The 19,508-nt window shown below is 50.7% G+C and overlaps 12 protein-coding genes across 12 annotated transcripts; 4 read left to right on the top strand and 8 right to left on the bottom strand.

Moving 5' to 3' along the window:
- Positions 1–87: 87 nt before the first annotated feature.
- BDV17DRAFT_189916 (uncharacterized protein) lies at positions 88–954 on the top strand. Its single transcript, XM_073755085.1, has one exon. The coding sequence runs from the start codon at positions 268–270 to the stop codon at positions 721–723; it is 456 nt and encodes a 151-aa protein (XP_073611916.1). The 5' UTR covers positions 88–267; the 3' UTR covers positions 724–954.
- On the top strand, positions 378–2,447 carry BDV17DRAFT_272824 (putative extracellular protein). Its single transcript, XM_073758942.1, has one exon. It carries the CDS (start codon positions 1,065–1,067, stop codon positions 2,064–2,066), a length of 1,002 nt encoding a protein of 333 aa, XP_073611917.1. The 5' UTR covers positions 378–1,064; the 3' UTR covers positions 2,067–2,447.
- Positions 2,448–2,718: 271 nt separating this feature from the next.
- BDV17DRAFT_294773 (uncharacterized protein) lies at positions 2,719–3,806 on the bottom strand (the record flags this gene model as incomplete). Its single annotated transcript, XM_073762917.1, has 3 exons — positions 2,719–2,902; positions 2,956–3,032; positions 3,081–3,806. The coding sequence occupies 3 exons, from the start codon at positions 3,804–3,806 to the stop codon at positions 2,719–2,721; spliced, it is 987 nt and encodes a 328-aa protein (XP_073611918.1).
- A 3,264-nt stretch (positions 3,807–7,070) lies between these two features.
- On the bottom strand, positions 7,071–8,095 carry BDV17DRAFT_284184 (serine/threonine protein kinase; the record flags this gene model as incomplete). Its single annotated transcript, XM_073760492.1, has 2 exons — positions 7,071–7,091; positions 7,325–8,095. The coding sequence occupies 2 exons, from the start codon at positions 8,093–8,095 to the stop codon at positions 7,071–7,073; spliced, it is 792 nt and encodes a 263-aa protein (XP_073611919.1).
- Positions 8,096–8,673: 578 nt separating this feature from the next.
- On the bottom strand, positions 8,674–11,238 carry BDV17DRAFT_272825 (major facilitator superfamily domain-containing protein). Its single transcript, XM_073758943.1, has one exon. The coding sequence runs from the start codon at positions 10,602–10,604 to the stop codon at positions 8,778–8,780; it is 1,827 nt and encodes a 608-aa protein (XP_073611920.1). The 5' UTR covers positions 10,605–11,238; the 3' UTR covers positions 8,674–8,777.
- A 78-nt stretch (positions 11,239–11,316) lies between these two features.
- Positions 11,317–11,855, top strand: BDV17DRAFT_272826 (uncharacterized protein). The gene has a single exon (XM_073758944.1). It carries the CDS (start codon positions 11,405–11,407, stop codon positions 11,678–11,680), a length of 276 nt encoding a protein of 91 aa, XP_073611921.1. The 5' UTR covers positions 11,317–11,404; the 3' UTR covers positions 11,681–11,855.
- A 78-nt stretch (positions 11,856–11,933) lies between these two features.
- BDV17DRAFT_189952 (uncharacterized protein) lies at positions 11,934–13,424 on the bottom strand. Its single transcript, XM_073755086.1, has 2 exons — positions 12,808–13,424; positions 11,934–12,734 (listed from the first exon to the last, which is right to left on the bottom strand). Exons 1-2 carry the CDS (start codon positions 13,248–13,250, stop codon positions 12,335–12,337), a joined length of 843 nt encoding a protein of 280 aa, XP_073611922.1. The 5' UTR covers positions 13,251–13,424; the 3' UTR covers positions 11,934–12,334.
- Positions 13,425–13,982: 558 nt separating this feature from the next.
- BDV17DRAFT_189955 (uncharacterized protein) lies at positions 13,983–15,532 on the bottom strand. The gene is made up of 3 exons (XM_073755087.1): positions 15,091–15,532; positions 14,756–15,038; positions 13,983–14,699 (listed from the first exon to the last, which is right to left on the bottom strand). Exons 1-3 carry the CDS (start codon positions 15,181–15,183, stop codon positions 13,996–13,998), a joined length of 1,080 nt encoding a protein of 359 aa, XP_073611923.1. The 5' UTR covers positions 15,184–15,532; the 3' UTR covers positions 13,983–13,995.
- A 419-nt stretch (positions 15,533–15,951) lies between these two features.
- BDV17DRAFT_294778 (CENP-S family protein) lies at positions 15,952–16,551 on the bottom strand (the record flags this gene model as incomplete). Its single annotated transcript, XM_073762918.1, has 4 exons — positions 15,952–16,072; positions 16,142–16,175; positions 16,346–16,469; positions 16,519–16,551. 4 exons carry the CDS (start codon positions 16,549–16,551, stop codon positions 15,952–15,954), a joined length of 312 nt encoding a protein of 103 aa, XP_073611924.1.
- A 588-nt stretch (positions 16,552–17,139) lies between these two features.
- On the top strand, positions 17,140–17,754 carry BDV17DRAFT_294779 (uncharacterized protein; the record flags this gene model as incomplete). Its single annotated transcript, XM_073762919.1, has 1 exon — positions 17,140–17,754. The coding sequence occupies one exon, from the start codon at positions 17,140–17,142 to the stop codon at positions 17,752–17,754; it is 615 nt and encodes a 204-aa protein (XP_073611925.1).
- Positions 17,755–18,177: 423 nt separating this feature from the next.
- On the bottom strand, positions 18,178–18,582 carry BDV17DRAFT_294780 (uncharacterized protein; the record flags this gene model as incomplete). The annotated part of the gene is made up of 1 exon (XM_073762920.1): positions 18,178–18,582. The coding sequence occupies one exon, from the start codon at positions 18,580–18,582 to the stop codon at positions 18,178–18,180; it is 405 nt and encodes a 134-aa protein (XP_073611926.1).
- On the bottom strand, positions 18,503–19,386 carry BDV17DRAFT_189987 (uncharacterized protein). Its single transcript, XM_073755088.1, has one exon. It carries the CDS (start codon positions 19,255–19,257, stop codon positions 18,733–18,735), a length of 525 nt encoding a protein of 174 aa, XP_073611927.1. The 5' UTR covers positions 19,258–19,386; the 3' UTR covers positions 18,503–18,732.
- Between the last annotated feature and the right edge of the window lie 122 nt (positions 19,387–19,508).

Consider the following 19,508-nt stretch of genomic DNA (forward strand, 5'->3'; position numbering starts at 1 on the left):
CGTCCAAATAGAAGGAGAGACAGGGATCCTGGGACGACGGTAAAGTAAAGTGAAGCAACGGGAAAAGAAAGAAAAGGAGCGACAAGAGGAACGAGTGGTCGTGGTTGAGGGATCTGGAGGCTGAAGTGCTGACGAACTGGAAGATCGGGACGCTGAGCCTCGCTGCACCAAAGGTCCCGATGAAGCTTAGCGACCCGCCTAGTGCCTGCCTCTTAGGTGCTCTACTATAGAGCCAGTCTATAGTCTACTCTGTCGAACTCGACTTCAATGTTCTTTGGATTCCCTCCACACGCCACTGACGTGATACATGTCTCTCTTCTTTCAATCAAATCTCCGTTCCGTTTCAGGCTCTATTGTCTCTCCTGTTTTTTTTTTTTTTTAATTGTCTCCTCTACAATGGCTGTTTTAGACCAACTCCCGCTGTATAACACCTGTGTTAATCCAAGAATGAGCCCACCACAAAGAGGACAAGAACAGCTTTCAAACAATAAACGACTTCTAGGCCAATCTCGTGGCGCCATCAGACCAAGCTGCGTCACTATGGTCTGGAAGATGGTCCCCGTGTTATGCTCATTGTTTAGACAGCTCAGCCCGCATTCTTCGCGGCATACTCAACACCAAAGCCCCGATGACCAGAGCCCGAAACATGCCATAACATTCAGAGTTTTTTTGGGAATCTGCCCTCGCAAAGCAGGCTTTGTGTTCAGCATGCCAGTGCTTTGAGGTCCCGTTATTTAAGATCTTGCCCTCCAAAACCCCGGGTTGGACCTGGACCGGATATTCTCTCCCTCTCACTGGTTCCTGACAGAAGAATTGTTCTTGAGACTTTCTTTTGTGTTCCATATCCTAAATCAAGCCTATTGAATATCGTCGCTCTTTTGAGGCTATTCTGCTGTCCTTACAATTAGGTAAGTCAAGGCTTCCCGTCTTGCTCCTGCGGTCTATCTATACCTACGGTACGAAGACCCCAAGAACTGACCTCTTCAGATACCGACGCTCATCCAATTTCGCGGCCTGGTGCTCCGGAATACTCTAATCGCTTCATCTCAATCACAAAAGCAATCATGAAGAGCTTCACTTACGCAGTCGCCTTACTAGCATCATCCTCCTACGGGCACGTCCAAATGTCCAACCCCTTCCCAATCCGCAGCCCGCTCGACACCAATTCGACAGGCCAAAAAGACTACTCATACACCAACCCCCTCTCCACCTCTGGCTCCGACTACCCCTGCAAGGGCTACGCTAAAGACCCCTTCAACGCCGCCGCCACCTACGCCCCAGGCTCGGAGTACACCCTTGAACTGCAAGGCAGCGCCACACACGGGGGCGGATCCTGCCAAATTGCCCTCTCCTACGACCAGGGCGAGTCCTTCTCCGTTATTCACTCCATCCTTGGCGGATGCCCCCTCACCAAGAAGTCTTACCAGTTCACTATCCCGGCCGATGCGCCCTCCGGCGAGGCTCTCCTCTCCTGGACCTGGTTCAACAAAGTCGGGAACCGCGAAATGTACATGAACTGCGCCCAGGTTACCATTGGGGGATCTGGAGCACGCAAAGATGGATTCACTGAAGTCGCGAAGTCCGAGGCGTTCAGCTCTCTCCCTCCCATCTTCATCGCCAACGTCAATGGACCAGGCCAATGCACAACCACCGAGGGTGAGGAAGTCAACTTCCCTCTCCCTGGCCCCTCTATCGAAGGAAGCCTCTCCGGTACAGGATACAAGTGCTCCGGCACCGCTCCATTCCTGGGAAGCTCGAACAGCCCTAACGATAGCACCGGCACTGGCGCTGGTTCAACTTCCACCAGCACCAGCACGCCCATCATCCAGTCTCCAGCCACACCCTCTACTTCACCCTCCGGCACCCCATCGACATCAACCCCCACCACCGTCTCCACCGAGCGTCCTCTCCCCGCCGGCCAAGACGGCCCCTGCTCCCCCGGGACCATTATCTGCGCTGACGATGGCGCCAGCTGGTGGCTCTGCAACCAGGGTAAACCCGTGCATATGGGTCTTGTTGCGCCTGGGACTCACTGTGTTCATGGTGCTATGCAGCGTGTTGAGTAGATTTGATTAGTCTAGGTTGACTCGGTCACTCGAGTACTTTTTTACGTTTCGAGATGTACTTCTCTTTCCTTGTTAGCTTCCTTTCTTGTCTCTCCTTTCGTGCCTGTAATGTTGCCCAGGTACTTAGTTATGTTATGTTATAACCTCTTTTTATATTTACTCTTCTTACGTTCGTTGACTTCTCATATTCTCCTAGCTCGTTGGATAGTCTAATATATTACTTCTCTTTTTCTCTCTTCCACGGTTCTGGATGGGGCTTAGATGGATTGATTCGAACGCCATGCATCGAAAATATAGTTCTTCTTGTCTTAATCGTCTTCCAAAGTGCCAGTTAAAACAAAGTATATTCGTCAAATGACCGTGACTTCATGTGCCATAGCCCATAGGCCAAGTGAGAGGTCGTATACCAAAAAACTTAACCAAAAGGACCACATATCTTGCTCTCTGTCTCCTTCTCTTTATCAGTCCTCTCGCTATGTCTGTCCCTCGCCCCATACCATGGACCTTGCGTTGATCTATTCCATGCCCTCGATTCCCCTTGTTATCAGGTTCAAGCGTAGGTACTGCTGGTAGCTCCAAGATTCCAGATAGAAATCAATGCCATCATCCTCCACATTTGTATAGCCACAGGCTGTGTTCATGGTCACCACTATTAACGGATATTGGTGTTCTCTAGATCAGACGCCGGGTATCTCTCCTTTGAATACGATACGTTCACGGTACCGACAAAAGTGAGTTTGGGAGAATCCACATCCACATCCGCCTCGGCCTCCTCCGCATCCTGACTCTGTTGCTCCGCGACAACACTATCCCCATCAATCCCACCACCATCAACACTAGAACCGCCTGTCTCAACAGAAGAAAACAGACCCTACTCCCGGTCACTCACAATCCGCTGTCTCCTCTGCCAGAGTCTGTTTCATCATAATGGTAAACCGGGTTCACAGCCGCCAATATTACTGGTTCCTGTCCGCCTTCAGGGCTCGCATCCCATCATTCCCGTTCATGCCACACCCAATTTAGAAGCTTCCAGGCGTGAAGTACATCGTACTTGTTGAGACTGAGGCCGAGACAGGGGTTGAGATTGAGATAGGCACGTTTCCCCCCATCTCCATCTCCATCCCCAACCATTGTCACCCACGACCTAGAAAATAACGCCGACTTTGTCCTCGCCAGGCGCACGATATACCAGAGAGTCAGAATGGTTGGGCGCTCCTGTTTCAAGATGGTGGCGCCGAGCGCTCGGAGCCTTCTCTTCTCGCCCTTGCTGTGGTCCGAGTGCGTCTCGCTGCAGAGAATACGGTGGACGAGAGAGTTGTTTGCCAGATTCACCATCTTGGGGAGTCTGCTGTGGTGGAAGAAGAAGCGGCCGTCCGTCTTTCGCTCGGCTCCCCAGTCGTCGAAGATGGGCTTTGTGAGGGGGTCGTGTAGGTAGAGGTCCCAGATTCCCTGGGTGGTGGGGAAGCCCAGAGCGCCTGCTATTGCGGCGGGGTTTATGTTGTCGGATAGCTTTTTGAAGTAAGCTAGGGAGTAGTCAGTGCCCCGGGCGCGGCAGGGCTCGGTGGGTGGTTCTAGAGCCATGTGGATGGCTTGAGGGTTGAAGTTGGAGGCGGGATAGAAGACAACTCGTTGTCGGGCAGGAGGGTAAGGATGTCGGGCTCGGTCGTAACCTGAATCTATTTCCAGCTGCTCTGTATCAGATAGGAAGAGAAAAGCGAGGGCACCAGATCGTTTTTCCATACCTGAAGGGGATGAAGATTGTGTTAGAGTTGGTCCTGCAGCTTTTTTCCAGTGTATGGACTGCGACGGTGGATTTTGAGGACAGGAGATACCAAATAAGAATACGGGAGCCCCAGTGAAGAGGAAATCTAGGGAATTATATTGAACGCCTTTGTTTTCTGGTGTTGGGGGAGAGCATGGGTGCCTGTAGATGCAAGATTTGGGCACTGGCGACAGACGGCAAAAGGATGCTATGAATCCCCCTGTAGGACTAACTTAGGACTAGACAAAGCAAACTTCCAGTAAGTGATCAGTAAGTGAAAGAGTGGGTAAAGGGTAATGGCAAGCATATTGACCATCGGTTATATGTTTGTCTTTGGTGGTGGATGTCACAGAGGGGCAATTCTTAATAAATATACTATCTTCCATTGCAAGCTTGGTCTACCTAGAGCTATATAACCTACCCAGGATAAGAAGAACGGCCTGCAACGAACGGATCCCAGTTGGTAATTCTAGGAACCAATGTGAGTGATAGACCCCGATGACAAATGAATCTGGAATCGGGGGCTTAGCAAATAAGCAAGCAAAACTCGGGCTGGTCTGCTCCTCACGGCTCTGCTAGCGCTTGAATTCCTCCTCGCAGAGAAGAGAAATATCCATTCGCGGCCGATGCGAAGCTCTGTATTGATTCTCATGGATCAACCAACCAATCTTCCCAGCTGAAAGAGTCCTGCTCCGGATCATTAGCATATGGTTCTTGCAGCACGACGTAATGGGGCTGCGTTACGTACCTGGCCAGTTTCTTCAGGATCCATATTCGCTTTGTCCTCAGCATTATCATCTGTCACAGCTGGAGACTCCTCAATGGCTGGATCCGGGTGATCAGCCGCCTTGAATTGGCAATTTCTTAACATCTCCTGTTTTGTCTTTCCGGTTGCGTCGTTGGCCCAAGCCCATCTCAATAGCCTGTAGGCATGGAAAACATCATATTTATTGAGCTTCAGAGGGGTCGCGGGTGTTGCTTCTGACCTCGGAAACAGAGCAGGCTTTGCCTTCACGAGCCGCACGATATACCAGAGGCAAATAAGAGGAGCTTTGTACACGTCATCAAAACTGTCATATTCTAGGATTCCCAAACACTCGATTGCTCCACGGTCTGTGTTGTGGAGAGTAGGATGGAATCTAGGATCACCGGCTAGATTCATCATCCTTGCTTGAAATATCCCTTTAAAGTTTTTTGATACCAATGTCTCGCGCTCGGTGGCCCAGTCGTTGAAGATGGGCGTAGTGCTCGGGTCATGGACGTAGAGTTTCCAGAGGTCTTTTGTCGTCTCAAAGCCAAAGACACCAGCTAATTGCCGGGTGCAGCGTACAGGGTGAGTTATTGCTTGGTGGAACCGGGAATTGTAACTGACTGGGGTGTACTCGACTGACGGCGGCGTATATATCAACATGCTGGGTGGGTACCTAGATATGCCTAAGCTGTTAGCCGTGGGTCGAGGAAAGGTCAGTATCGAGTGGTGTTGCTTATTTACCTGGCCACCAATAAGACAAGATCCAGCAGAGCGGGTTATAATGGCTTATAAAGTAAACTAGCGTTTCAACGGTTGGTGGGTGAAGTAGTGACAGGTGGAATAACGTATAGGCTTTGGATTAAGGACTGTGTAAGCGGAGGACTTGCAGCTCCATGGAGATTAGATATAATAAATAAATCTGGGGGCAAAAGAGACCCTCGACGAAATCACCTGGCGAGGAGGAGCGAAATTGGTTAGTCCAAAGAAAGAAGGACCCCGGCTCAGCTTAAGAGCAACGGCCGTCCAGCTACTAAGGGAGTGTACCGACACATTCTGCCAAATCTAAGGCTATCCACTCTTTGAAGTATACTGCTGAGCGTAGTATTGCCATTCTGTTTTAGATGGCAAAGCGCTTCATGGCAATTTGTGGTTGTTCCTACTCCGGTACTACAAACCACCATGGCTACAACTGTGATTATTTAGGTCCAATATCCAAGATTTTTTAAGATTTTTCCTATTCTATTAAACTTCTTTGATAATTCAAGAAACTTTTTTTGCTTGTGGATCCTCCCCGGTAACTAGAATTCGCTGCTGGTCCGCAACATCACCATCACCATGGCCATCTCTCTTGATATCACACGGAGATTCTGCCTCCACCTGCTTCTCAAGGATCCTAGGCGACGTTCCCGCTTCTTAAACTGGTTGGATAGCGGGTTTTTGTCTATTTCCTCGCTGCCAGTACGAGACTCGGCTGGCTTCAAGGTCCAAACCCATCTTAGAAGCTTCCATCCATGATATACATCATTCGTACCAAGAACAAGGCCAGAGTACAGCATTTGGTGATGCCGGCGGCGCAACTCACGATACCGGAAACAGCCCCGGCTTCGCCTTAACCAGCCTCAAAATGTACCAAAGGTAGACCAGCAAGCGCACTTGGGAGCTGGAACTGAAGTTTATCTTATCACGGTCAGGAGCTCCTTCAGGCCACGTCACTGGGTTAGGTAACGGTTGTGTTTCGCTGCAGAAAATATGGTGGTAGTCAGCGTTGAAAGCAAATTCCATCAATTCCTGGCGTCCTTGATACTTTCCACAGGATTTTGCAGGTATAGATGCGCTGAATAAAACCTGACGTTCGGTAGCCTATTCTTCAAGGATAGGTTTGCTATCTGGATCGCGGACGTAGAGGTCCCAGACTTTTCCTGTGTTGCTCAACCCAAAAATCCCAGCTAATGCAGCAATTCAACGATAGCACCGGGGGTCCCTGCACGAAACACCGGCCGAATAGCCGGACTGCTTACATCTGGTCTCCCATCTATTTTCCTGTTCCTGGCCCTCCTGCCCCTAGGCAGCTGGCTCCAGGCCCATACCAAAAAATTGTGGGCTTGAGACTGAATTCTCCGGATTTAAATTTCATAAGATAGCGAGATACCTATGGATATGGTATGGCAGCAATGCCCTGATGATCTTGAGTATCTAGGTACACGGAACGTTGAGCAGAGGTGATGGTAAACTGGCAATGCTAGCATGTGGCAGATGGGGGCTTATATAGGGTTACCTAGAGGGGTTTCCCTCGCAGTGTACGGCAGGGATAAAGCAAATCAAGAACAATGGTAAATACACGCAAAAGAGCAGGAGGTGCCTTTATCCTGAAATGGGACGTGTAATGAGGGTATTGTTATAATCTCCTTGTTAGTATCGTCTCCATTGATTGCGAAAGGGCTTTCAGAAGGAGAGCTGACTGTCATTTTTGGCATGCTCTTTATTAAATCGACTACATGGTCAGATTTATGGTCTAAAATACGGTGGTTATCCCTAAACAATATACTAGCGCTGTCCGAATCACGCTTTCTGATGACTAACTCTAAACGAAGCAAAACGCCCACAACCCAATACATAAACAGCAATTGCACTGACAGCTGCAGTTAGAGCCATCATCTGAGAGATTGAAACGAGATCCCAAGAGGGAACAAAAAAACTCAGAACCTGCAGTCGCGCTGGTGTCCGTAAACTTCTCGGGTGCCGAACCGGTTCATCCTCAAGACGGACAGACTCCAGCTCTCTCAGCAACTCGTACGCATTGCAAAACGCCCCTTGTGTCCAAGCCTTCCTAATGATATCCCCAAGCCAGATACCCCGTGTCTTCCGCAGCTTGGTCTGCTGCGGCCATTCCATTGCGCCGTTGTTCGGCTGATCGTTGAGAAAAGAATTAAAGTCCCATTGTTCCCCGGTCACAACCTCGTACATGACCGCCGCTAACTGCGCAATGTCCGTCTGCACCGTGCTATTATAATCATTGACCTTTTCCATGTCCGTGTCCAGAGGAAGCCGCGTCGCCTCCGTGAAATCACAAAATTTAATCGATAAATAGTCATCAAGCAACAGGTTGCGACTGGCAATATCCAACACCAGAACCCGCCGATCATGAATCTGTGCAAGACCGCGCGCCATCTGTTGGAACCACGAGAGCTTGAGGTGTTTCGGTAGCGGCGTATGAAGGTTATGACGTAGATATGAGTGGAGGTCGCCGTTCTCCATTAGCTTGAGCGTTGTGCTTGTCTCCGTGAAACCGAGGACCGGGACGACAGAGTCACATTCCCCTATTTGTCGGTATATTTCCTGCTCGCGCTGGATGCCGTCAATGTTGAGTTCGATTTCTGAGTCCAGGCTTCCTTTGCATCTGAATGGGAGCTTTATGGCGGTGTTGCCTTCGCGGATTACCATGCCTGTGCCTCCGATTCCGAGGATTTCGGAGTCGGTGAAGGAACCGATGGACTTGATGTTCGGGTAGGATGCCATTTCGACAAGAGAAGAAGACGTAAGGATAGAGGCAAGACAGATTGAAAGTAAGATGAGTTCTTTGTATGCTGAAGAGAACGGCAAGGACGCAACACGTGATGGTGCATTGAGGTCATTTCACCTTCCTCTTCACTCAACCTGCAGTCTTCACTAATGCTACTGTCTATGGCTACCGTCTCTCTTGCATGACTTTTCAGTGCTCAGACCGTCCTCATGTGTCTAATACGTCTTGTCAACGACGGTACGGTACTGGAGGAACGGATGATATCTTGTTCCTGGGACTGTTCCCTGGTTTGACGGGGAAAGTACAGTGAAGAGCGACTCAGGAGTTGGTGACGAAGTATGGGCTCTGCGAAAGATGCATCCTACTGCAACTCAGTGTCCAACCCGCCTGGGACGACTGACGGCCAGCGCCGGATGAAACTCGCCTTTCACCTTCTCCCAGTGACTATCAGCAACCCAGGCTACGAGAAGCGTTGTTATGAGTGCCGCGACTCGAGTCTTTATTGGAGGCGCTATCGACTAATCAGCTGGTGAAGTGATTAAAGGTATTTGAAATTGCCAAGCACCTTCGATAGGACAACGTGGTAAATGGATGTATTGTGGTATAAACGCCAATTGAACAAATAACATTATGGACAAACGCTAACAATTATCGTTGACAATAAGCAAAAGCTCAAGCTCACGAAACATGCTCCTTCTCCTCCTCTTTCGGAATCCTCACCCAGAACACCACCACAAACGCTGCGCAAAGCTGCACCGCAAACGCAAACCACCAAATATCCCGTAGCCCAGTCATTCCAATACTCCCGTCGGCCTGCTTATCAAGTTTCGTCCCAATTGCATCTGCGACACTGGTCATGATCGCTGAGGACAGATTCTGATTTGTCACTAACAAGCTCCCTGCGCTCCCCTGGTACGACCTGGGCACGTTACTCGTGATAAAAATGGAAGCGGCCGCAAAGGCGAGATCTGGACCAAATGTCACGAGGGCAACGCCGGGGAAGGACAGCGCCCAATACAAGGTATTCGGAGTTTGAGGGATAAAAAAGACAGGACCCAAAGTGAAAGCAAACATGGCCGCCGTGTAGATATAGTGCCCTGGGAAGATGTGGAGAGTCCGACTGACGATCCAGGTTGCGAAGATACCAACAAATGCGTTCGGGAGGAAGTACAAGGCCGAGGTGATTGGCGCCACTTTCTGGATGCGGAGCCAGAACTGGAGCGCGTAGAATTGCCACGCGCCAAAGAAGGACCCAAAACCGAGGAAATAGGCAACCATAAGTGCGGTAAAGCCTGGGGTGCGCCAGAGACGGTTTGGGATTAGCGGGCGCGCGGCCTTGCTCTCCCAGACGAATAGCGCCACGAGCAATAGAAATCCGACAATGATGAGGACGTAGGTGTACGGAGACCACATCGCAACGGGACCTTGCGTAAGTCCGAAGAGCAAACACACGCAACCACCGGCTGCGCATCCAGCGCCAATATAGTCGAAGTCGCGGAGTGTTGGAGGCTCGGCCCCAGCTTGGTCGGCTGCGGGACGAAGAGAGGGAATGCTCAACCACGCAGCGACACCGCAAAGTCCACAGAGAATGGCATTCGTGCCAAAGATCCAGACAAGATGCGCTTGCAAAGCGCCTCCCTGCAATGACCCCAGCGAGAATCCCAGTGGAGCTGTCGCAGCGATTGCAGAAAACACCCTATTCTTGCGGATGCCGGGATTATAAATTCGACCCAGGATGCTCATACTTCCAGATACCAAGACACCAATCGCTAGACCCTGCATCGCCCTCACAACGAAGAAAAGGATATACCGATCTGGTGTAATTGAGAACGCCCCAACAATGTTCCACGCCGCTAGCCACGCATAGGCAGACACCATGAGGCCTTTTGGCGGCGCAAGATCAGCCAGCGATCCAGAGACCACGACAGAGAGGCCGTTCGCCACATTGAAGGCGCCCACAATCCATGGCAGCTCTGAGTTGGTGATTCCCAGTGCTTCCCTCAGCTGTTCCTGCGGTGCAAGCATATCGCCAAGCAGGAAAGAGAAAAGCATCAAACTGATTGAGCAAACTCCAACCATGAATAATTCAGCCGTGAAACTTGACAGCTCGCGCGGGACGCCCTGCTTCGTCTGAGTTGGTGACGGCGGAGCTGATTCAATCTCGGTGTCGGTGGCGGCATTTCCCACGGGCACCTCTTGGGTGCGAGATACAGATTTGCGTCGCGAGATTTCGCTGTTGAGTTCAATGTTTCCTGCATAAGAGGCGAGCCGCGATATCGGTGTCGGCTTGTGACCCAACAATGGATCAGGAGTTTGGGCGCCCGTAACTGGTGTCCCCCACCCTGGTGTGCTCGCAATAGAAGACCAACCCGGTGTTGCAGTTGGGCTGTAAGGATCTGCTTCAGGTTCACGGGATGCCGATGCGCCGAAATGCACGGGCGCGGGCGCTGCAGTCGGGCTTGACGACCGTGCGTCGGCAGTGGCTTGTGGCTGCTTATCGGCCATGCTTAACGAGGCACAAAAATCACAACAGCAGTCAACAAGATGGTTGAAAGTTTCAAACCCGCCAGCACCGAATTTCAGCCTTTTAAGGATTGTGGGAATCCCACGATTATCTAAACTTAACTTACCAAGCGGATGCTAGGGGTGACGTGAGTCTCCATACCTCTTATAGTGGAGTCCGCCGGAGTCAGTCTAGCAGACATGGTATAAGCAATTATTGCAAGATCCTCATCAGCGATAACCAGCAGAAGCAATACAACGGAGTTACTGCGAGTGGGAGGATTCGCTGTTAATTAGGGCACATCGGACGATCACTCAGACCCGTGATCGGTCTAGACGTCCGCAGTGGACAATCTGCTGCTTAAAAATCCACCCGATTTTCGTCTAGACTGTCCGCTATCTGCCCGCTCTTAGGGCCGAGAGGTTTCTCCATCCATCACGATTCACGTCCACTCAGTCCGACTGATTTTCGGCCCTGCTGCCGATGGTGCAGAAACTGCAGATGAGCGGTGTGATTTCTCTACAGCAGGCCTATCAAGATCGGAATCTTGCTATCAGTTCGCCGTTCGGATAAAAGGGTCCATCTTTGGACTGGACACTTTATCACGACTATATTACCAATCTAGGTAGAATAAGCGAAGCCCCATTTAGCCGTTGAAGAATCTTCATATCTGACTTAGGGCTACTTACCCGTTGCAAATTCCACTCGAGAAATGCTTGCCTTCGCGTCGCCTTATCCAGGGCCCTGGATAGCAAAAGCTAACTTAACCGTTTAGTTTCAAGGTTCAAGCTCAAGCTCCTCAATGGAAGATCTACAGTACACAGCACATCCCATCCCATCCCATCCCATCCGCCCTGCTAATCTATCTGATCATCTGAACTCTCACAGACCTGCAGGCTGCACCTCAAAGCAGAAAAGCAAAAACATACTCGACTCCGTCGTTGTAGATCCCGGCTATACTTCTGAGATGGTAAGCAAAGATCACCTGCAGAATGCCGCAGTTCGTGCGCCACAATCTTATTCCTCTACCCCTTGCGTCGTGTCATTTGATGACGCACCACGTGTTTGTGACTCGTAGCGTGATTACGTACCTATGTACCTGTACCTGGCACCCTGCATAGGTAAGGAGAATGAGTTAACTATACGTACTATACTCTGTGTTTACGGGCGAATGATAGGGTTGGGGGTTTTGAATCCTGACTGCAGACAGGATCATGATCGTCGGTCGTGGGATGTGAAACAGACGGGGCAAGTAGTCTACGTAACTCAACGATGGTCATGCAGATAATATTTCTTTCAAGATTCCAAATCGATATTAAAGGATTAAACTAGGTAGGTCAAGCGACATCACTCTAGCTAGGAATGAGTTTTAGAGAGCAAGAAAGCGAACAGTCATAGTTGTAGTATAGCATACATGAACATTAATAAAGCAAGCAAGATCAGTTTCTTAGCATGAGCGTCCCCTTTAGGTTAAACAACATCATTACTGTCTTTAGAGCCGTATATCTTTCGTTCAGTCGTTGGGCGTCTTTAGGAGCGCTCCTATGTGGCTGGGACAGTCACAAGGTATTAATATTATTCGTAGTTGATTGATTTGAGTAGCAGTGGTTTTACTGTGATGGCGGTAAAGTAGCCACCGGTTATATTTTTACTCCGCACGCAGCAGTCGACTCGTCAGCGGTGCGACCACCTGCCTACCACGTGAGGTATGCAGTCGACGTCACTGGTGAGCTTAGACCTCGCGGTAGGTACCAGTCTGGTAAGCAGAGTGTCCATACCCAGGCGCAGCGCCCGTCGGAGCCGGAGCGGGAGCAACATACCCAGCCGCCGGAACAGCCGCTTCACCATAAATATTCTCATTCGCACCGGTGCGACCGAAGCGGTTGAACCAGCTCTGCTTCTCGGCGGTTCCATTTCCAGCGGGGCCGGTCTCGACGTCTGCTGGAGTCGTGTGGGCGGGGAGGACATCGTCTCCACTTGTCTGCGGAGGAGCGCGCTTGTTACGGTTCCAGAAGCCACGACGTTGAGTGCCGTAGGTGTAGTTGTTTGTGGGTGAAGGGCCGAATCTCTTCTCGCGCTTGTGGTGGCGGCCGAGGAGGAATTGGAAGAGGATGCCGATGAGGAAGAAGAAGCTGCGAAAAGAAGAAAGATCAGTGTCTTGTCCTTTTCAAGTGAAATAGATCGGTAGGACGGGGGTTTACTCACATTCCGATAATCGAAACAGCAAAGACAACCTTCTCCAAACGGCAGGCATATCCATAGTCCACACCAGACGGGGAATCAGTGTTGTCATCACCAGTTCCCAACGGGGTGTCCATTCTCCCAGAGCAGGTATTCGTTCCATCGCGAGTCATAACAGCGATCGCGATCATGGCGCCGACGAAGCATACGTCGAGGACAATCGCCAGACCCGCGAAAAAAGTGATACCTCCAAGACAGCAGGTGAGGAGCGATCCCAGAAGCGCATATAGCGTTGCAGCTCCCGAGAGACCTTCGACGGCCTTCATCCATGTCGGGATCCCCAGGTCATGCTGGGCAAGCTTAGCCAGGAAGTAGGAGTAGATGCCTAGGATGACGGCGGAGTCGAGGAACTGCAGGACCCGAATGGCCAGGTTGAAGAAACGAAGAACGACGCCTCCAGCACCCATCTTGATGTGACGTGATGCTGTCAGGCGTGCTGGTAATAGTCGACAAAATTATCGACCTAGATGTCCTGAATATGGTTGTAGATGTAAAAAGATGCAAGGGACTCGACTAGTCCAAAAGACGACAAGCGAATTGATTAAATATGGAAGCTGAAGAGACGAAGGAGCAACTAGCGAGGATCATTAATTTAAATAAAACAACCAACGGCCGACGCAGACGCGGACAAAAGGCAGCAGGATTATTCCACCGTCTCGAGGTGTGCCGCAGCATGCAGAATCAGTGGGCATTCAGAGCGTTTCGCTGGGTCATCGGGGGCTTCTGCCGCATTTGAGTGGCCATCCACAATTGTTCTAGAAAATAGTAGGGACATTAAGGCCCACCATGACGAAGTTAATCAGTGACGGTGATGGCGAATTTTCAGGCCGGCGTGAAAAGGATGAGCAAGAGGACATGGACAAGGAGGGAGTAACGAAGTTCCCCAGCCACACTTTCGACGTCACGACAACTCGCTGAGTGGCTTGGCCTCATTATGGTTGGCTGGTTTATGCACCGCCACGGGATTCATTCGCTGCTGATGTCACAAAACGCACAATTCTACAAAAGAGGAAGGGATAAAACTATGTATTCATTTCAATGCGTTGGATGTAAAAATGACTTCATCTCCACCCAGCAAGCCAAGCAGTGAACGCAACGCCATGCGGTACCAGAATACTCCAGCCTGACCAGTGACCAAATAAACATCCCAGGTTAAGCTTGCGGGTCAACAAGGATCTTGCAATGCGTGTCGCGGTGCGTGAGCAACGTCTCGAATCCCTTCTCGACAATATCATCCAACCCAATCGTATCCGTAATCATCGGCTCAGGCTTCAAGAGGCCCTTCGAGACCGCCTCAATAACGCTCCGGAAGGACTTCTCATCGTACAGCGCAGCCCCAAGATACTTCACCTCCTGGTACATCAACTCATTAACCCGAATATGCGGCCTCTTCTCCCAAACGGCAACATTAACAATTGTGCCATGAACCCTGACAGCGCCGATCGCGCCGTCTAGTGCCTTTTCGACACCGGCTGTGTCGAAGACCACGTCGGCGCCGATTCCGTTCGTCAGCTCGTGCACTTTCTCGGGGATGTCGGTGTCCCGGGGGTCGAGGACGTGTGTTGCGCCGAAGTCTTTGGCGTTTTGTTTGCGGCTGTCTACGAGCTCTGCAACCATTGTTTGCTTCGCGCCGTGCATTTGAAGGACTTGCAGGATGCACAGGCCTAATGGGCCGCCTCCGACGATCAGCACGTTGTCGCCTTGCATGCCGTCTTTGTAGGGGGAGAGGTTGACGGCATGCCAGGCTACCGCGAGTGGTTCGATCAGGGCTATTAACTCTGGGGAAACATTGTCGGGGATTGGGTAGAAGTGTTCTGCAGGCGCGCAGATATATTCAGCGAATCCACCGCCGTAGCCTGCATATAACATTAGCGCGTTGGCAGGTGCCAGGGACAAAAGATAAAGTGCATACCAGATAACCCGACAAAGCCGATATTCTCGCAGCAGTATTCGTACCCAAGTTTACAGGGGGGACACTTTCGATCGAAGATTGTTGGTCGTACGACAGCCTTTTGACCGGGGACCAAATGCGTTACACCTTCTCCTACTTCTTCGACGATTCCCCCAAATTCGTGGCCCATGATAACCGGGGCTTGCGCATGGGTAATGTTGTGGGGTCCTTTCGGGATCAAGACGGGTCCCGATGTGTATTCGTGGAGGTCACTCCCGCAGATTCCACAGTGGGTGTTTCGCAGCTGTCAAGCTGTCAATATCCTGCGGATTGACTCGAGATTTTGGGAAACTGACCTTTATTTGGCCCTTGTCACAGACAGGCTGCTCGATCTGATCGACTCTTATGTCTTTGGGGCCGTGAAAGCGGACTGCTATCATGAGAGGCATGGTTCGTGTTCTCCACTCAAATCAAATGCTTAGAACGATATAGTAGGTAGTAGTAGTCTCTTATGAGGGATGCAAAGGATGGTAAGTTTGTGTAAGTTCAATTGTGCTATCCACCTAACCTCACGACCCGGCCGCTCTCATATATGACACGGCCAAGGTAGCGATGAATCCTTGCGACGTTCCCATGACGTGAGAGGACGATGTCCATGGTGCAGTAGCCAACTTCGCCTGCTTCGTACCTGACGACGAGTAGAGATCTGAAAGCTGATTGACAGGAATTGTATGTCCATCTGACCAGGTGTCGTCAGACAAGCTTTTGTGGTTCTTCCGCGGGTTGGGAATGTGGGGAAGGTGCCGCATTAACACTATACAAAGTATTTGCAGTCAAGCTCAACGACTCGACGTGGAAGCCGCCACCTTCTATAATTCGCTGGATTTCGGCCCATTAAGTACTGATTCAACGCCAGGAATTTTGACTAGCACGTTTTGATGAGCAGTGCGCGGTGGCGTCATGTTCTCCAACAGCGGTTATTCCAGGTGTTTACCGCATTAGGTATCCCGAGATGCCCGGCGCAACTCTGTGGCGCCTCTTGGCTGATTTCACGCCAGCCGCTATTGCTATAGTTTAACTCATTGCGGGGAACTTGGACATTATTAGATTAGATCAATGATTTCATACACCTGTCAGAGAGAAAAGTTCCGGGGATGCTCACTGGTTGCTTGTCACTACCATCCAATCACTCCCCGAATATATGATACTTGGACAGCTCAGTCTTCCTCATTCTGGCGCTGTCGATCGACAAAAGTTCTTAATATAGACTCGAGCCCTTCGTTACGCCGCGCCAGCATCATCACGTCCGATACGTTGATAGTCGAACGGCCTGCGTGCCTGGACCAGAAACCACGTATCAGCAACCATGAACGGCAGATTGAGACGGCCAAGGTTTGGCAAACTCACTTAGCGAAGCTCTCGAGGTCCTGACTCGCGGTTTCTAGAAAGTCACAATCAGCACAGCCACGTTCGTAAGAATGAGTAATGTTATAATAAATCCTTGATTTAGAGGGTAGCGCCACGGGGGTATTGCCGCAACCACTCAAACTGAAAGGCAATCGCCATCTCTCCGTCACTGAAATTGAAAGCATCATTTGACCGGGGACGTACCTATCTGAACCCAGACGAGCTCGGTCAAGGCACCGATGAATTGGGGAGTAGCGTTCACGCCGAGTTTGATCGTTTCCTCATCCACGATCTTGCCAATAGATAGCCAGAGAGCAGATTTGAGGCGCTGAAAAGTGTCAACTGGGTTCGGCGTCTCTCCCGTTGGAATTGCGTACCTCTTCCAAACCGACATCCTCGTTTGTGTCCATTTTGGGGTACCGTAACAGAATGCGAGCTCGTGCACTTCTGCTTTTTCAGCGGGATAATAGCTCGAATATGTGACAGAACAGCGAATAGTCCCCAGACAACCTTGTAGAATCAACCTTGGGAGACGCGATAATGGAGCTCGACGCGTCTGACGGATGCGGGGCTATCCATTGGCCGATGCTATTTCGGAGTGCGAGTTTATCCGGATACTCCACGTTAGCCAGATTCGGAAGCTACATTTTTTGCCCGGGACCCGAAAATAACGCATGCAACTCCTGCTTTCTCCTGTCGCAGAGTCACTACTTGGAGCTTCAGGATTCAAAGGGACCGTCGGAGAAGAAATTCTGTCAAAGAAGAGGTGACTCCAATAGCTACGGATCGATTCCTCTCCACGAAACTTTATCCGCATCCCACTTCCGCCGCGTCCTCACCGAGCTACCCGGCCCGCAACTGCAACACGGCACCTTCTTCCGCGCTCGATAAATCGAATCTAATTCCCCTTTCTTGCTACCTCTAAAACAACCTCAAGCAAGCCCAACCCACCTCTAACTACGTCCTTCCTATACCACAACCGAACCAACACCGCAAAGATGTCCCACCAACAAGGCTCAATCCCCGGCCAAACAATGATAACCGACGCAATAAACGACTACTTCAACAACCTCTACGCCTTCGTCGAGATGCTAATCACGCGATTCTGCCGGAACTTCTACAACTCCTTCGCCGAAGTCACCGCCTACCGCTGGACAAAAGTCATCCTCTCGGTCGTCGGCTACATCCTGATCAGACCATATATCGAAGCCTTCTTCAAGAAGATGCATGATCGTGACCGCAAGAAGCAGCAGGAGAAGGAGAGGGCTGAGAAGAAGGAGCGGAAGGCGAAGGCGAAGGTTTCGGCTAATACCTTGCGCGGGGGGGCGGGGGCGAATGAAGGGGAGGGAAAGGTTTTGGGGGAGGTGGAGAATACGGATGATGAGGTTGATTCTGATGATATTGGTGTTGAGGATGGAGGCGAGAACGCGGAGGAGTTTGCGACAGCCAGTGGGGTCCCGGAGTGGGCGAAGAATGCGAGGAAAAGGGCGAAGAAGCATGCGAAGAAGTTGGAGAGGGAGGAGGAGGAGAATAATGGGGGTCCGAAGCTTAGTGAGGAGCAGCTTATGGAGTTGTTGGATTGGAGTGAGTCGGAGGATGAGAAGAAGGCTTGATTGATTGCGAATGCATACTTGGGCTTAAGCTTCATTCGGCTTGCTGTGTCACTTGCTGGCTTTGATTTCATATCGTAGAGGCTTGCACGGCTCTTATATAATTAGTTCTCTTCTTATCTGTGCTTGTATTATCCAGCCTTTCTAATTTTAATTAATTATGATGCATGGGGCGGCAAAGATCTATTCAATCCATCGTTCATAGATAGGCCGTACCAAGCCCAAGCTTAACCAGACACACCCGAGCAATTGTCCGTAATGAGCCACTTAACCTTGAGATGAGTCTACATTCAAATAAATACTCGAAATCGCCAACTCTTGGGAACCATCACGTCTCCAGCGGAAAACTCCACCAATCCTGGTCTCACCTAGCCGACCTCACCGGCCACAACGCCCGAAAGGCCTTCTTGAATCGACCCAAGTCAGTCAGCACAACTTCATATCCCTCGCCACGACTCCAAAGTCACGCGTTAAAGCATCCCGCCTTGAGGCATCCCTGTCCTCGGTGCCGGAGACCCTAATGCATTGCCATTGACGAGCCATGGCCCGAGTAATGTCCGCAAGGTGAGTGGGGTACATGAATTCTGGATTTAATGTAACCTGGAGGCGCTCGAGGGAGGAAGCTCCTGCTGTGATGATTCTGCGGAATATTGCACGCGCGAGGTCCGCGTCTACTGCGGTGTTGATGAGTGTATTGCACACCATTGCATCAGGCATCCAACCACCTTTCCCACGCCCAATTTCCAGTTGGAGCTTCAATTTTGTCAGATGTGGGAACTTTCCGAGTGCTTTGTAGGCTTCGGCTTCCTTGTGGTTACCTTTCGTTCGCATAATGGGAAGCCGCAGTTCTCGAATCAGCGGACAGCGTGCTTGAATCTGCATGATGCGACAGGGTGTCATCTGTGGCTCCAAGTCCGGGCCTCGGTTAGTGATATGAGTGATAGACGAAGTAGAGACTCTCCATGGTGCTCTAAAATGGCTTCAAAAGCTTTTTTTTTCATATGAATGGAACGTGGAGGATAGATGTATGATCTTAAGGCGGCAATTGATCTCTGAGAAGAAAAGGGCCGCCGTTTCATCTATAAAGGTATTGTCACCAGCGTTATCCGATGAGCTGCCTAAGTGTAGCGTCAGGGTCTTGAGAGAGGTGAATTGGTGATTTCGTGCCAATGCCAGAGTCTCGGCGCTGACTTCCCACAGATGAAGGGTCCGGAGTCCGCAGAAGACTATTCTTTCTTCCCACCGTTGGAAATAATCAGCTCCGGATGCACTGAGGCTCCAGCATTTGAGGTGTATCCGTTTCATAGCCTGATATTCGATCCCTCCGCCCGAATTGTAGTACCTGGGATAAAACCCTTGCCATGGCGGGCGCCCCTTCTGCAACACACAGAAGGTATCGGTCCCTGGCACCATGGTAGGTGTATACACAATGTGCACATCGGTTAGACTCGGTGTCAGGCCGGCGGCTATCTCCAGCACAGCTTCTTCATTGTACTCGAGAACCATGAATGTTATAGAAGGACACTGGTAAAAGAATGCTGCTCAAAGAACGAGAAGTAGCCAATTAGTAATCAACAACGCTGATGTCTCTGTGCTCCCCTGCGGTTTGGTGCAGGCTAGGTAAGCTAAACCCTCTGACATGCAGCTTGCAGCGTGGTAGGGTCCGATGCAGTATGCTCAACACCGCTGGGGGAATCGGAGTCGTGCAGGCCCAGACAAAATCTTGGAGGCAATGGAGCTGCGAAAGCAAACGGGCG

The sequence above is a fragment of the Aspergillus undulatus genome (assembly GCF_047715775.1).
Source record: "Aspergillus undulatus strain CBS 261.88 unplaced genomic scaffold BDV17scaffold_58, whole genome shotgun sequence".
Taxonomy (NCBI): domain Eukaryota; kingdom Fungi; phylum Ascomycota; class Eurotiomycetes; order Eurotiales; family Aspergillaceae; genus Aspergillus; species Aspergillus undulatus.